The sequence below is a fragment of the Anopheles arabiensis genome, chromosome 2 (genome assembly GCF_016920715.1).
Source record: "Anopheles arabiensis isolate DONGOLA chromosome 2, AaraD3, whole genome shotgun sequence".
Classification (NCBI taxonomy): domain Eukaryota; kingdom Metazoa; phylum Arthropoda; class Insecta; order Diptera; family Culicidae; genus Anopheles; species Anopheles arabiensis.
Genome location: NC_053517.1, coordinates 78,576,758 through 78,591,483, shown reverse-complemented (window position 1 = coordinate 78,591,483; position 14,726 = coordinate 78,576,758). Strand labels below are relative to the sequence as shown.

At 45.4% G+C, this 14,726-nt stretch overlaps 1 protein-coding gene across 15 annotated transcripts in view; it reads left to right on the top strand.

The window, feature by feature from the left end:
• LOC120896421 (actin-binding LIM protein 3) overlaps positions 1–14,232 on the top strand; it is a 39,075-nt gene extending 24,843 nt beyond the window's left edge. For 10 of the 15 annotated variants that reach the window (XM_040300537.1, XM_040300535.1, XM_040300536.1 and 7 more), the window contains exons 3-12: positions 5,025–5,335; positions 5,690–6,087; positions 6,186–6,552; positions 7,060–7,125; positions 7,371–7,915; positions 7,996–8,309; positions 10,276–10,376; positions 11,237–11,303; positions 11,457–11,692; positions 11,772–14,232. In XM_040300537.1, coding sequence (XP_040156471.1) covers positions 5,025–5,335; positions 5,690–6,087; positions 6,186–6,552; positions 7,060–7,125; positions 7,371–7,915; positions 7,996–8,309; positions 10,276–10,376; positions 11,237–11,303; positions 11,457–11,692; positions 11,772–11,885 — 2,519 coding nt within the window. In that variant the 3' untranslated portion in view covers positions 11,886–14,232. Of the gene's footprint in view, positions 1–5,024; positions 5,336–5,689; positions 6,088–6,185; positions 6,553–7,059; positions 7,126–7,370; positions 7,916–7,995; positions 8,310–9,059; positions 9,149–10,275; positions 10,377–11,236; positions 11,304–11,456; positions 11,693–11,771 lie in introns of those variants that run through there. The other 5 variants (XM_040300544.1, XM_040300541.1, XM_040300542.1 and 2 more) reach the window with 5 other exon arrangements.
• Positions 14,233–14,726: the final 494 nt, after the last annotated feature.

The following is a 14,726-nucleotide window of genomic DNA, read 5'->3' as shown; positions in this document are numbered from 1 at the left end:
TGCGTCGGGCTCTGTACAGAATGTCGGAGGGCAGGACGATATGGCCGGCGATACGATCGCTTATTCCGCGTTTGAAACGCCATCGCAAGGAACAGAAAACACCGCCAATGGTGGCAAGATGGAAAGTTGGGAAGCGCCACCGGAAACTGTGGGCTTCTCGAACGAATCCCCGATCGCGTACGCCCCTGGATTCAGAAATGCTTCCTCCACCACCGCCACCACCTCCTCCGACTCGTCTTCCATGGTCAACAGTGAGGACGATTACGATTCCGAAGACGAGTCGGACGAAGATTCGTCGGAGCTTATCCCGGCCGTGACGGGCGTTAGAGCGCGGCTTGCTCCACCACCGCCGCCCAGCAACGGTGGTCCGAAAATTGGATACTCATTCGAGAACGGATTTCCCAACATGCCGACTGACAAGCCTAATGCAGGCAGTGCTGTGGCTACTGTGGCAAAGGTTACCCGGACGCCCTTCTTGCATCGGATGCCACCGTTCAACGCCTCGCTGCACCGCCAATGAATGCAAACGAAATAAATGACACAGAGTCTTTACGTCTTTACGAAATGCTCATTGCGTTATAGTGGTTTACATGTTTTATCTTCAGTCTAATCTAAATCGACAGCACCATTCAATAGGTCCATATTCATATCCATGTCCTGCATTGATCTTACGGAAATCGCGGTACGTATTGCGGGATTGTGCAACTCGATATGTGCCGGACATGTTACCAGTAATGTACCTTTTGCACTTACATGCGCTTATAAGAGTGTCCTAGTGTAGACAGAGCATTTTACACTCACGGTTTTGCGGTTAGACGCAACGTAAGGTGTTTGTGGTTATATTGGTGCTATCGTTTACGATCAGCTATATTGATTGGTGTCGTTTTTCTTTTGGACAGGAACGGGAACTTATCGACGGAGAAAGTAATTAAAATTTGTTTAACAAATATTATTATATAAAAAAATAAATATTATGTAACAAATAATTATTTTCGTTTCTATCAAAAATTCCTCTATCAACATCGCAAGAACTATGATTGTATTACTTTTTGTACCATTTCAGCACACGTTTTACCTTCTTACATAAATCCCATGTCAGTGATCTACAGATCGATCGTTGGACAAAGTCCTTTCGAACGGCCAAAGTGTATTTTGTTTTACTTGGCGCGATACATTTGGTAGAAGAAAGTCCATCGATCGGTCCACGATCGGGTCGATGTACAAGTGAACCAAAATTTGGCTGTCAGTTTACATAGTGGGCAAAGGTTAACGTCTGGCGCCTGCTGATTTGGTTTGGCAAACGTGCTGTGGTACATTTTTAGCGCCAGTTACCAGGCTTAAGGTTTTAGATAGGATCCACTCTGGGTAAAGTGCAAGCTGATGCTTTGTTTGATGCGAATCATATGAGCTCAGGCAGCCTTTTGTTTATGGTTTTATCTCTGAAGTGTACTCCAAAATAATTCGGGAAAATTTATGCCGTTTCTTCCAAGCAGTATAATCGACTATTTAACGCAGAAGATTTTTTGATTAGCCCTCAAATTATACACTCAAAATGAAAGTAAAGCCAATTAAACCGAACATGCGCTTCGTTCCAACTGCTGGCCCCGGTATATTCATCGTCCGGTGGGCATATTTCGTTCATAGGATCGATGTGTCGCAATCTCATGATGTCGCTTGGCCTCACATTTCCGCCGTCGCCTTTGGGACACAACTTCCCTCCGCACCAACACCAGCAGTTGTCGTGCGTTTAAAGTTCCTGTTTGGATTTTCGCGGCTGGCTTCCGTCCGTGTTTTGGATGACGGTGTGTGTGTGTGTCTGATATAGCCAAAAATAGACTAAAGTCAAACTCGTCGTGTGTCGTGGCTGTGCCGGGAAGTTACCGGGGGGACATACAGTTGCCCAGTGGAAATAGTTTTCCGGCAGCGCTCGGAGCGTTTTTTTGGTTGGTTGTCAGTTTTCCACCACAGGACGGGGACAGATAAGAGAGAGAAAAAGAGGAGAGTCGCCTTGAGTGCTGCTTTCTTGTTCCTCCTGCGGTCATCGTGCTATTTATTGCTGCTTGAAGCACGAGAAATGGTTCGTTACGGTTGCATGTCTGTCGGTTTGGCTGTTGGATGGATGTTTTATAGCGTGTTGTTGAGGTGTGTCGGAAGAGGAGAAGGGCAGGGTCCAAGCGTCAGTTTTGCCTGCATTGGAATGTGAAGTGGGTTTCGGGAGCTCGAATTAGCTGCGGATTTATGTAATGACGTGACAAGAAGGTTTTTTATATGTACTGTACCTAATAAACTCCTCTCCAATGTCCTTACCTGTCAGACGGATCTTGGAAGTATGTTTGCCTCCAGTTGTGGCATAAATTCTGGAACTATCTCAATCAATCCGATTGATGCTTTGATCCATTAAAGAAATTAAAAACCTTCCATTCCAACACTTTCATAGAAATCTCTAGATGTGGCCATCATTAACAATAAATTCAGCAGCAGTGTAGCAATCACCCATTCTTCGTTATCAGGGCTCGTTGCCTGGTTGTAGTTGCTTTTGGAATCCATTAGAGTACCGTCACCTTGAAGGTCAATTGGCGTTCTATGGCTGTGGGCTGTTGGTGGTAGTACGACACCTACCACTATTGTCACACATATCGCGCCCTGTTGTCAGCAGCAAGCCTAGAGCACACAGCTGAGACCTTGCCCATCGAACACATCGCTCGGGCAAGGGCATAATGGTCTCGTCGGCGCTTTACCTTTCTATTCCCGCTCTGTCGCCCTCTCGCCCCTCGTAGACACCAAAATGATGATTTCAGTAGTGAGCGAACACGTGAAGAAAATGTCCCGCCCTTTTTCGCGTTTTCTTCCATCTTCCGACCCACACCATCCTCCGCCGTGTGTGTGTTAGCTAATGGGGCATGAACCTTTGATTGTTCCCTCTGACTAACACTGATTGGACAAACACGCGCGCATGCACACGCACACACACACGGCTGACGCTTTGTATCCAGAAAGTGTTGGAGCACCTAACAGCACAGGTGATAACAAATAATGAGGGCCTCTGCCAACTCCCAAGACATTTCTCTGCGAAATGACGTTGGTACGAACGGCTGGAGGAATGGAAACTACTCCGGTGTCCGCAACTGCCGGGAAGCTTGTTTGCTTTCTTATCTTCGCTCCTCACGGTGTATATTCTCTGTATCATTTGTCATCGTCAGAGCGATGTGGAAGAATAGACGATGTACGGGGACGGGATGGTATTGTATCGCCCAAAAGGTGTACAATTTGACGCATGGCATATTTTGAGCGCAATGTTATCAAGTGCTGACGAAGCTCCGAGCCGCTTGCTCCTTATCGTTCGCCGGCTTGCTATCTGATTCCGCCAATGTCCGCCACCAGCAGCGACCAACACAGCGTGTGAAGTTTATCGAAGAAGATATCGACTCTGACTATGGTCGACTGTGTGTTGTACCGCATAAAAGAGACGACGTACGACATCCAGTTTAAATTCATGTTTGACCGACACTTTCCACAATTGATGGGTCATGCAACAGCGGGCGGGTGTGAGTTGGAGTGGTAATTGTGTGCTAAATTGTTACACATTGCCAGCAGACGGTGATCTGTGTGTGTATGCGTGTGTGCAGAAAGGTTTATAGGTTAGGTGAGAGATCTGGCGAAGGAATGTCCAACGATTCTAACAAGCACATATGACTATGACATACTCTCCTCGCCCCATTCGGTTCTGCTCTAGAGAGTTCCAAGCTGTTTTTATGGCATCGGTTGGGTTCGGGTGAACTTGAGAACAGCAATAAAGGGTTGCGGAATTACACACATCTCCTCAACATTACTGCTTTTGCCCCATTCTCTGTTAGAAACTGTTGGTGACTGTCAGGGGGATGGGTATAATCGATTATGATGATTATCGTCGTTTGCATTTGCAGTTGACAGGCTGACATTGAGCCCCGGACCCGGACGTGTGACACGAACATCATCATCGCGCCTGCTAAGAGCGGAAGAAGTTACCAAAGTAATGGAAAACATATGTCATTACGGCCAAGATGTCGCGAAGATCTTCGGCATTGTGCGACCTCCCAAGGGAAGAGAGCAGTCATGGAAGTGGAGTTACATAATTCCAGTCTAAATTGGCTGTCTAAACTTAGCTCTGGCGGAGCTGTGCACGATAACGATCTTGATTTTGAAGCATGGCGAGCGGTGTGCCACTAATTGTTCGCTGATTCCTTCCTGCCAATTAACAAGAGAAGCTGCTGCTGCTGCCTCGAGACGTGTCCAGAATGTGACATCATAAATTTCTCGCCTAAACGTTGCCTCGTGTTTGAAATTGGTAATGAAGTACATGTTTCCCTTTGCCATCGTGGCGATCGTGAATCAGCCTATATTTCTGATCCGTTTTTTTGTGTGTGTGCGCATTCCGATGCAGATGATAAGGGGCAGTTCACACCGTAGATAACCCGCGCGGATGGACGAGTTTATAGACGAGCCTCAGAGGCATCTGTGTGGTTTTGGTTGGCGGAACAACCCGTTTGATGGTCGATAGATTACATCAATTTTTATGTTTGTTTGCAGTACGCGCGCGACTGTGCCGTGTATTGGTTCCGCATGTGCCTCGCAATGGTGCATGTGTCGTACCCGTTTTTCTCTGTAATGTCGATTGGCAGGCCTTTTACGGCTGCTAACTGCTGGGTCCGTAATAGTAGTTCCACGTGTATCGCGTGTAGATTGCAGTATTAATGGGAGTTCTAATCATGATCGATTCCATTTCCTCGTAATCGCTTCATTAACACTGTCGAATAGGTAGGGAGGGGATCGGGAATGAGTTCCCAGGTGTACAAACAAGTAAGGTAATTCTGTAAACTATTCACAGAACCGAAAGCCGCTAGTAATCGTTATACGTGTTTATTTTTAACCGTCCGATAATGATATATTGGGACACTTTTTTATGTTAAACACATCAAAATATGTCTTTACAAGTAGTAGAACACTTCCACTAACCACGCATTCGTTCGCACCTTCATCCTTTGCAGGGAAAAGCAAAATCCAGTGCAGCAAGTGTCAGAAAAAGTGCTCTGGCGAGGTGCTGCGCGTTTCCGATCGCTACTTCCACAAGACCTGCTTCCAGTGCACCAAGTGCAACAAGTCGCTGGCCACCGGTGGCTTCTTCTCGAAGGATGGCGCCTACTACTGCACACTCGACTACCAGAAGCTGTACGGGACGAAGTGTGCCGCTTGCAGCCAGTACGTTGAGGGCGAGGTCGTGTCCACGATGGGCAATACATATCATCAGAAGTGCTTCACCTGCAGCAAATGCAAACAGCCGTTCAAATCGGGCAGCAAGGTAAGCGGGGTGGATGGATGACACATGCCCCCGGTGATGGGACGATGTGCGCTGTCATGCTTGCGTAAGGGCATGTCCAGAAACTTCGTCTCTAATTCCAACACGATAAAAGGGTAAAGGCACTGAAAAAACAAGTTTTTATCACAAAAAGAGCGCTTTTTAAAACAAAAAAAAACGCATATGATAAGAGTATCATCTGCCCCCTTTGATCGTGTTGTGTGTTACCCGGGAGCTGTTTTACGCAATGCCGAGGATACTTAATGTGTCGTGTTGTTTTTGGTGTTAATTTGTGTGCGTGTTTGTGACCACATTTTATCCCGCCCGGTCTCGTGGGATAAAACGATTTTCCAAAAGGTTACCAACACCGGCAAGGAGGTCCTGTGCGAAAGCTGCGTAAAGTGTCCACCGGGCAGTGGGGTGGGCGGCGGCGGAGGAGCAACCGCAACCGGGTCACCGACGGTCGGTGCTGCGGCAGGGGTGGTGCAGGGTGGTACTGGTTCGGCCACCGTGTCTCCCAAGAGCCGGGCGATCGAGCAGAAGCAGGAGCAGCGCACTATTAAGGAGATCACCTCGAGCCCGACGAAGGCGGCCACCCTGCAGCACCATCAGGAGACGGTGAAGAAGCAGCAGCAGCTGCTGCAGAACGGTGGCAAGCAGCCGGACCCGAACGATTGTGCCGGCTGCCAGCAGCAGCTGAAGGAGGGCCAGGCACTGATTGCCCTCGACCGGCAGTGGCACATTTGGTGCTTCAAGTAAGTGTACGGAGGAGGTCGCCGGTGGTCTCTATTCCTATGAATTAACTTCTAACGGATCTTTTCCCTCTTTCTTTCTCTCTATCTCGGTGTTGTAGATGTAACGCGTGCGGCACTACGCTGAACGGGGAGTACATGGGCAAGGACGGTGTGCCGTACTGCGAGAAAGACTTCCAGAAGTCGTTCGGCGTGAAGTGTGCGCATTGCAACCGGTACATCAGCGGAAAGGTGCTGCAGGCAGGTGATAATCATCACTTCCATCCGACTTGCGCCCGCTGCACCAAGTGTGGCGATCCGTTCGGCGACGGGGAAGAGATGTATCTGCAGGGCGGCGCCATCTGGCATCCGCGTTGCGGCCCTGGCCCGTCGTCCGAGGCCGGCATACTGAACGGTGTCGATACGAACGGGTTCAACACGGAGACGGAGTTCGATCGTACCAGCACGAGCGGTATGAGCGAAATACAGGTAAGCGCAAGAGGAGGGGGAGGACAGGTTACACGTGGCGACGAGATGCGCTTTCCTTGTGTAATCGTACTACTACTACTACGCTCTGCTAGCAAAACTTATCGAGCTGCAATTGTGTCTAATCAAAACATAGAGAAACGAGGGCCACTTTGGTCCCGCAATTTCGTTTTTCTTTAAGCTTACATTTTTTAATTAAAAAAAGATATCATCAAATTTTAGATAAAATAATTTCTCAATGTTTTCGTTTCAAACTCTTGTAATTGTATGCTCCATATGTATTTCTTATTGCTCTCGTTAGCTTGAGATGTAGCAATTTCATTGTGTGTGTTTAAATGTTGCAACTTATTGTTTTTTTTTATTATTTTTGCACCTTTTTTTTGCTTCTTTTCGTCTCTCTTTCTTTTCTTTGTTCTTCTTTCTTCTTTTCTTTTCTTTTCTTTTTTTCTCTCTTCTTTTCTTGTGTTTCCTTCCTTCTTCTTCTTTTCTTTCGTATATTGCTCTTTTCAGTTTACGTATCGTTCACAAACGCCGAGCGTTAATGGTTCAGTTTATAGTCCCTACACGCATAGAAAGGTTAGTTTACTCATATATTGGCACACGTGTCGGTGGTTTATGGTTATTGTTTTAACGCCCTTAGTTTAAGTGTAAATGTAACTAACAAATACTGCCTTGGCTGTTACGTATAGCTAAATGCTTTACCGATAGCAAACTGCACCGTCATTGCTAAAATGGCGCTACGCGTGGGCGTTTTCGTGACAAATTTGCAACATTGTTTATGTAATTGCTGTATTTTTATCTTTCTTTAAAACAAAAAAAAGTACCATCGCACCACAAGCCCGGGCTTAATATTAAGAGAATACAAAAACCAAGGCTACGAGGATATCGCCCGTATCTACACCTACAGCTACCTGACCGAGGAGCCCGGTTATCTGCGGCGCCCGATTGAGCCGTACGATAGGGCGCCGGTGTCGCCCCACTTCCATCGGCCGGTGCAGCACTACTCGTCGATGGGCGTCGGCGGCACGGCCAGCAGCATCGGTACGCGGTCCGCTTCCGGGTCGCGGTCACACTCGCGCAGCCGCAGCGCGATGAAGGTGCTGGTGGACAGTATCCGGTCGGAGACGCCGCGCCCCAAGAGCCCGGGCATGAACAACGAGGAGCCGATCGAGCTGAGCCACTATCCGGCGGCCAAGAAGCCGCCGCCGGGCGAGAAACCAAAGATCGAACGGGACGACTTCCCGGCCCCGCCTTACCCGTACACGGATCCGGAGCGTCGGCGCCGCTATTCCGACTCGTACAAGGGTGTACCTGAGTCCGACGACGAGGTCGACCATGCGAACAACAAGGAAAACGTTACTGAAAAGTGAGTGTGTATGTTTAGTGGGAAGAGGTGTGTGTGTGAGTGGTGCTAATTGCTGGTCACGCTTTTATTGTTTTCGGCAGACGCCACACGAAGGAGGAGGAGGAGCTGCGCAAGCTGAAATCGTCCGGCATGGGCACGGTCATACTGAAGGATCTGCAGGAGAAGAAGCGGTACGAGCACTGGAAGCAGGAAAATCTCGACCCGCGCAACGCGTCCCGCACGCCCTCCGCCTCGAAGGAGCCGATGTACCGGATGCGCTACGAATCGCCGGTCGGTGCGTCGCCGTCGCGCAACCTGGACCACCAGAAACCGTTCTACGAGGATGAGTTTGACCGTTCCACGAGCTACCGTGGATCGGTTGGTCGTGCCATCGGTAACGCGACCAGCTACAACGGTAAGCAAAACGGTCGGGGGACACTGGTGAGATGTACATGGGCGGCAGGACGAAGTACATAATGTGCAGCACACGTTGGGTGCGGGTGCTGGTTAAGTTTGTGTGAGTGAGTGTGTGTGTGTGGTAGCGCATCCAATAATCCTTGAAAGTGTTGATGGTAACAAGGTTTACTTGAACACTCTGCATTGGCCGAGTGCGCAAGGTGTGATACGTCTTGATGCTGTTGTAATATTGACCCGTTATCCCGTACAGACAAAATACTGTGTGATAATAGTGTGATAAGGTGGTTACCTATTGTTTATACATTACAAATTAACCTACCAAAGAGAGGAACAGAGTTAGGAACTGCGGGTGGAAACTGGAGTGTGTTTTGAGTGTTGTTCTCTCTTCCTTCTATCGTTTGTGCTGAATGATGTATTATTTCTCCTATTTACACGCACACATTCACACATTCACGACCCTTCGAGCGACACTCTGTTGTAATGTATTTGTTTTAATTGTATTGTATGTGCGAGTGTGATATTGTTTTTTTTGTGTATTTATACTTTATTTTGTTTGATTTAAAAAAACTGTGTTTTCTTCTTCTTCCCTTCATCATATCCTTTACGGGATTTCCTTCGCCTTTCTTCGCCATTTTTTCTTTCTTTTGACTGCGTTTTGGTTTCACGCACCAATTTCACCTGGCTCACCACCTTTCCGACCGCCTCCCACCCCCACAACCACTACCTGCCTCTCCATCCATTCCATTAGCCATCCATTCGTACAGGTCACCTCCGAAGCCGGGATATGGATTCAAAACGTCCACACTGCCACCGTCGCTAAGAAACGGTTACAGCTCCGTAAGTCTCTCCCTACGTTTTGTTTGTTTTGTTTCTGTTTTTTCTCTCGCTCTCTCTCTCCCTGTCTCTCACTCTCTCTCTGTCTGTTCAACATCCCATTTACTACGTGAATGAACGATGGATGATAATTGTTTTGGGTGGTTCGGCGGCCCCTGCTTAACAATACGGCGCAATCCTAATAATGTCCTTTTGTGTTTTCTCTGCCTTTCTGTCCTTGTATCGCTCTTCCTATTACTAATCGGTTCTTTTGGTTTATGTTTTGGGCGCGTATGTGTGTATGTGATACCTGTCCTCTAACCTTATTAAAATAGAAAATGCTGCTCGTATTTTTATAGGATAACATCTAACCCTGGTGTGTGTCTGTGTGTGTGATTTTGAATGTCCTTTTCGGTCATGATTGGTCTACTAAGTGTGTACTACGGCAAGAATGGACAAATCGGTATCGCCGAAAATCGTTGGTTTCAGGTTGTGGTGTGGTAACTGATTTAAAAAGAGTGCATTAAATGCTAGAATATGGCATAAGTAACTAACAATTGAAGCGTGTACCAGCAGAACGGGGAAGGGTAACTGTTTCCGTCGCTAACCGCAACGCCATTCTCATGTGATTGTTCTCTCTTTTCTTCTTTCTCTTTCTCTTCTTTCATCATACTCACCTCCTCATCTCCACGTCACACACCACCCACCTCCCGCTGTGTGCCTTGCAATAAACGTACTGCTGATTTGGCTCATTGGCCCTGTGTTGGCGGACGAACGAACCATGAAATTTCATCTCCTACTTCGCTGGTGGTGATGGTGGTGCAATGCTTCTATTGGGTGTATAATATATTGTGGTTGTCAAATACCGACGCAACAACGACTGGCTTAACCATCATCGCCTAACAACCTCATCGTCGTCGTCGTGTGTGTGTGTGTCGTCCTTCTACTGTGCTGTGCCACTATTTGCTTACCTTCTGCCATTAACTAAACCACATAACTCTTACAAACACTACATCGCGCCAACATAACATGTACTGTTGTTGTCCACTAACGACTACTAACAACTAATTTAAACAACACTACTCCTCAAACACACACACACACTGCAACACCTGCATCGAACCATTAAAAAAACAATCATACACCGGCAGTGGTGAGTTCCTTACGACAAGTACCTAAACCGGGTTACGGCTTGGCCCCACGTTCGCATACCTTCAGTTCCGCTACGTCCGGTTCCGCTCACGGTGTTCCTGTAAGCTGGCTTTTATTGTAGCTACATTTTACGTGTTTTTTTTTTGTTTGGGTTTCGTTTCGTTTTTCACCGACTTTTTTCCATTTCACTCACTACTTGTTACACCATGTTTTCATGTTCAACTATTTTGTTTTGGTTTTTTCTTCATTTTTTTTTCTTCAAGATTTTATCTTATTATGAACATATTTTTCAAAATAAAATTGATTATTAAATCTTTGCTATATTTTTCCAAATTTTATCTACCATCTATACGTAATTGGCTTACTAGTTTTTCTTCCACATTGGCTTGTTTTTTGTTCATTGAAGTATGTTTTAAGCAATGCGTTTGGATTGCTTTTGCGTTTTGTATTTCTACCATTCACTAACCAAAGTCCATGTGTGCATGATCGTGTTCCTGTACTTTCTCTCTCTCTCTCATGTTACTGTTAATGATGTCCTTTTCCCCCTATTGTTGCCAAAACCTGCTAAGAGATTTTTGCTTTTATGGGGCCAAGTGTTTTTTTGAGTGCATCCTTACGTCTTCTACGTTCTCTCTGTACCGTAGAGCCATAGCTGTTTAGGGATGCGTTTGCTTTTTACTTGTTTTTGTTTTGTTCATATACTTTTCATTCTCTACTTTTATCGATCACTGCTGGTTTGCTTTAGTAGACGGCATTAGCAACACTAACAACACATGTATTGCGCTTTCATAATTGTGTTTTTTTTTTAATTATTATCAATGTTTAGTGCTAGTGCATGTTATGGTTGGTTTGTGTTCGTTTACGGTGTCGTTTCTTTTAATATGTCTATGTCACACCCTTTCCATTTCGTCTCCTACGCGGGATTTGTGTTAATACAGTGTTTTGCTACCATCATTGCAGGATTTCTCATTCAGCGGACTCGGAGATAAGACCCACAGTACGGAGTTTAGCTGCGGCAAAAGCGACAGTACGTATACATTGCCTGTTTGTGTAGCCTTTCCTTATAATTGTTATAAGGTTTTTATAACATAATTGTTGTGTCCGTAAAACATAAACCCGTCGACACACACACGCCAGCAACGAAAATACTAAAAATGACTTTCTCTTTTCCACCTTCTAGTTTCCGGCGATTCCATAACCGAAGGCGACCGTCGTGCACTGGGCGCAGAGCTTCCCGCCTCCAGTACGTACTCCGGTGCGCTTTCCTACCACTACCCGCAGCAACCAACCCGTCGCAGCTTGCCCAACATGGCCCACTCGATGCTGGTGCACGAGCCGGCCAAGATCTATCCCTACCATCTACTGCTTATCACCAACTACCGATTGCCGTCTGATGTCGATAGATGTAATCTAGAGGTATATGCAAAGAAGCAGTTTTGATTTTCCCCCCAGGCACGGCAAGCTACTAAACACTTTTCCGCCCATTTGCTTACAGCGTCACCTATCGGATGTTGAGTTTGAAGCCATCTTGCAATGCACACGGCCCGAGTTTTACCGTATGCCCCAGTGGAAACGCAACGACATGAAACGGCGTGCTCGGCTTTTCTAAGGAAAGAAAAGATACAAACACCAACACAACACTGGGTCTTTGGCCATCAATGCACGCGGTCCAATGCGACCAACTACGAACACTCTAGCTTCCTTGCCGGGCAAAACAAATAAGCAAAAAGAAAGAAAAAAACGCATCGGAAAAATCAAACCAAAACACCGTGCTGCTAATGCTATTGTACCAACGTAAGCGCCCGCGAGAGGGCGTCCGTCTCTAAAAAGTGTTTTGTGTTATTTTGTTTTGTTTTGTTTTTCTTCTTCATCGTTTAATGTGGACGTTGGCTTTGAGTACACACGGCTGCGTTTATATACACATTATAATTATTATTATTATACTACTATAACAACTACTATGATTGAAACCTTCTAGCCTTTCCTATTTAGTTGCGTTACGGGGTGCTAACGTAGGGGGTAGCATCTTTCCTTAAACATTGCAGCACGTATGCTTTGAACGTTTAGACAGTTTACTTTTAGCTTTGACGATTGCCGAGCGTACAATTTTTAGGGCTTCTTTCTTAATTTATAACCGAAATGCGCTTGCTTGCGGAATGGAACAAAAAAACAAAAACAAAAAACAAAAAATTCGTACATATTTAATCCACATTGTTCTTGTTGTGCGATGCGCAATTGAATTTGCCCTGCGGTCCGGTGTACCGGTCGAGAAAGGAAAGAAAAGCAGGAGAAAAAACAAATTTTCATTCGCTTGTAGCTTGTGAAATTGGCCTAGAACCGCGAACTCTGTGCGAATATATTGGATTTTGTGTGTCGACACTGTCGCCGCGGCAGCTGAATTCTAATGCATTTATGTAAGCACTGTAACGAGGTAGAAAGAGGGCTGTTAATTGTTTCTTGCGGCATGCATGTTGGTTTAGGGGTTTTCTGGGGGAAAAAAACACTGAGAGAGAGTCATTAGCGATAATGAAGGTGAAAAGAACTAAGGAAAAGGTAAACCGAGCAATGGCAAAACAAATGAACACAACATACACACACACACAATCGAAAACATTACAACATAAACATAGCATGAACACAGTGACAAGAACTTATTAGATATTGGATTGGTGAAACATATTACACAAGAGAACACAAAATTCAGCTAGCCTTAATGCAACTAATTGTAGATTTTAAGTAGTGACGTGAACTATGATGGTGGGTACAACTATAGAAACAAAGCCGAATGGGAAGGGCGGAGAAGCAGCAAACGCGCGATAGGAGATAGAGATATTTATGAGTTTTTATTTATACGAACGAGAGTAGTGCATACTCTACAACATCTAAATCGCCGGATCGAAAATGTGAAATAAATGAAGAGAAATCCATTTAAAGCAAACGTGCAAGCCGAGCGCAGAAGAAAGCGCACTCATTACACTTGATTTGCTGCGGCTGGCTAGAGCGAGAGAGAGAGAGAGAGAGAGAGAGAGAGAGAGAGAGAGAGAGAGAGAGAGAGAGAGAGAGAGAGAGAGAGAGAGAGAGAGAGAGAGAGAGAGAGAGAGAGAGAACGAACACCGCGATAGTAAAGCTATGAAATTAAAAGAATAATTAAACTATAAAGTTTGCAAATCGGGAAATCAGATGATTCACAAAATGAAACACAAAACTGCCCAGTATCATCATACTGTTAGCGTTTTGCTTCGGTTGCTTGAACGGTTCAAATACACTATCGCATACTGTCGCAGATACAGGGTTTTCCAGGAGTTCTTATAGCTATGGCACACTTTATTGACTCTTTTTTACAAGAAATGAACTTCATATGATGGGAATTATCGGACTCTATAGCATCTTTTTTGGCAAATCCAATTGGATTTTTTCCTGGAGCCTGTCCAAGAAGAGTGCCATGGAATCCATTTTCCATCATATGAAGTTTACTTCACATAAGAAAGAGTCAAGGAAGTGTCCCACAACTATGAGAATCCCTGGAAAACCCTGTAATTGACACAAAAAGGAAAAACTAAACAGATTTGGAGGAAAAGCAAAGGAAGGAAAGCAAGCAAATAAGGGATCAGTGAAGATAGTTCCTCCGGCGGCACACCCCGTGAGTAAGCGTAGAAAGAGACTGTGAGAAAGCTACTGAAACCCTAATTGCGCTGTTAGCAGAGACGAGGAAACGAAATTTACCAGCAGAAACGAAATTACCACACAAATTTATTCAACACACAACATCACGGCAGCGTACACCGAGCGAGCGAAAGTAAAAGAACGAAATGCTACGAAATGAATGAAGCGAAGAAAAAAAAAAAGCTTAAGCATCACATCCATGAAAACAAAAGAGCACCAAAGTGAGGAGGAGAAACGCATTACAAATTCGCTACCTGTCGGCAATAAATACTAAAAGGCGATCCCGAAATCGATGCGATGCTTTATAACTCGTTGAAAAAAAAACGGAAAGAAACGGCACGAATTATTCTTCTCCAACACTTATTTACAACAACAAAAATGCGGCTGCATACAGTGAATGGTGTAAACCAGGTAAATCATCTCAAATCATCTTGCAAGAGCTCGTAAACCAAGAAACGTAACTATTTTTTATACCTTCAAAAGAGAATGTATTAATTAGTGAGTGGGATAAACCTTGGTAGGGGAAGAAGAGATATTAGAAAGATGTATTAACAAAGAGTAAACTAATCAGAGAGAGAGAGAGAGAGAGCGAGAGAGACAGCGAAAGAGTTAGGGATGAATCATACAGCGCCTACTAATTATTTCATGATGGGAATGAACAGCTTAATCAAAACAAAATCCTTTAAAACATCCTCAATTTAACTAATATGAATGAGAGTGGTAAAAAAGGGGGAAGTAAGAAGGGTGCAATCACTGTACACGAAATGCTTGCATTCTGCAGCTTAAC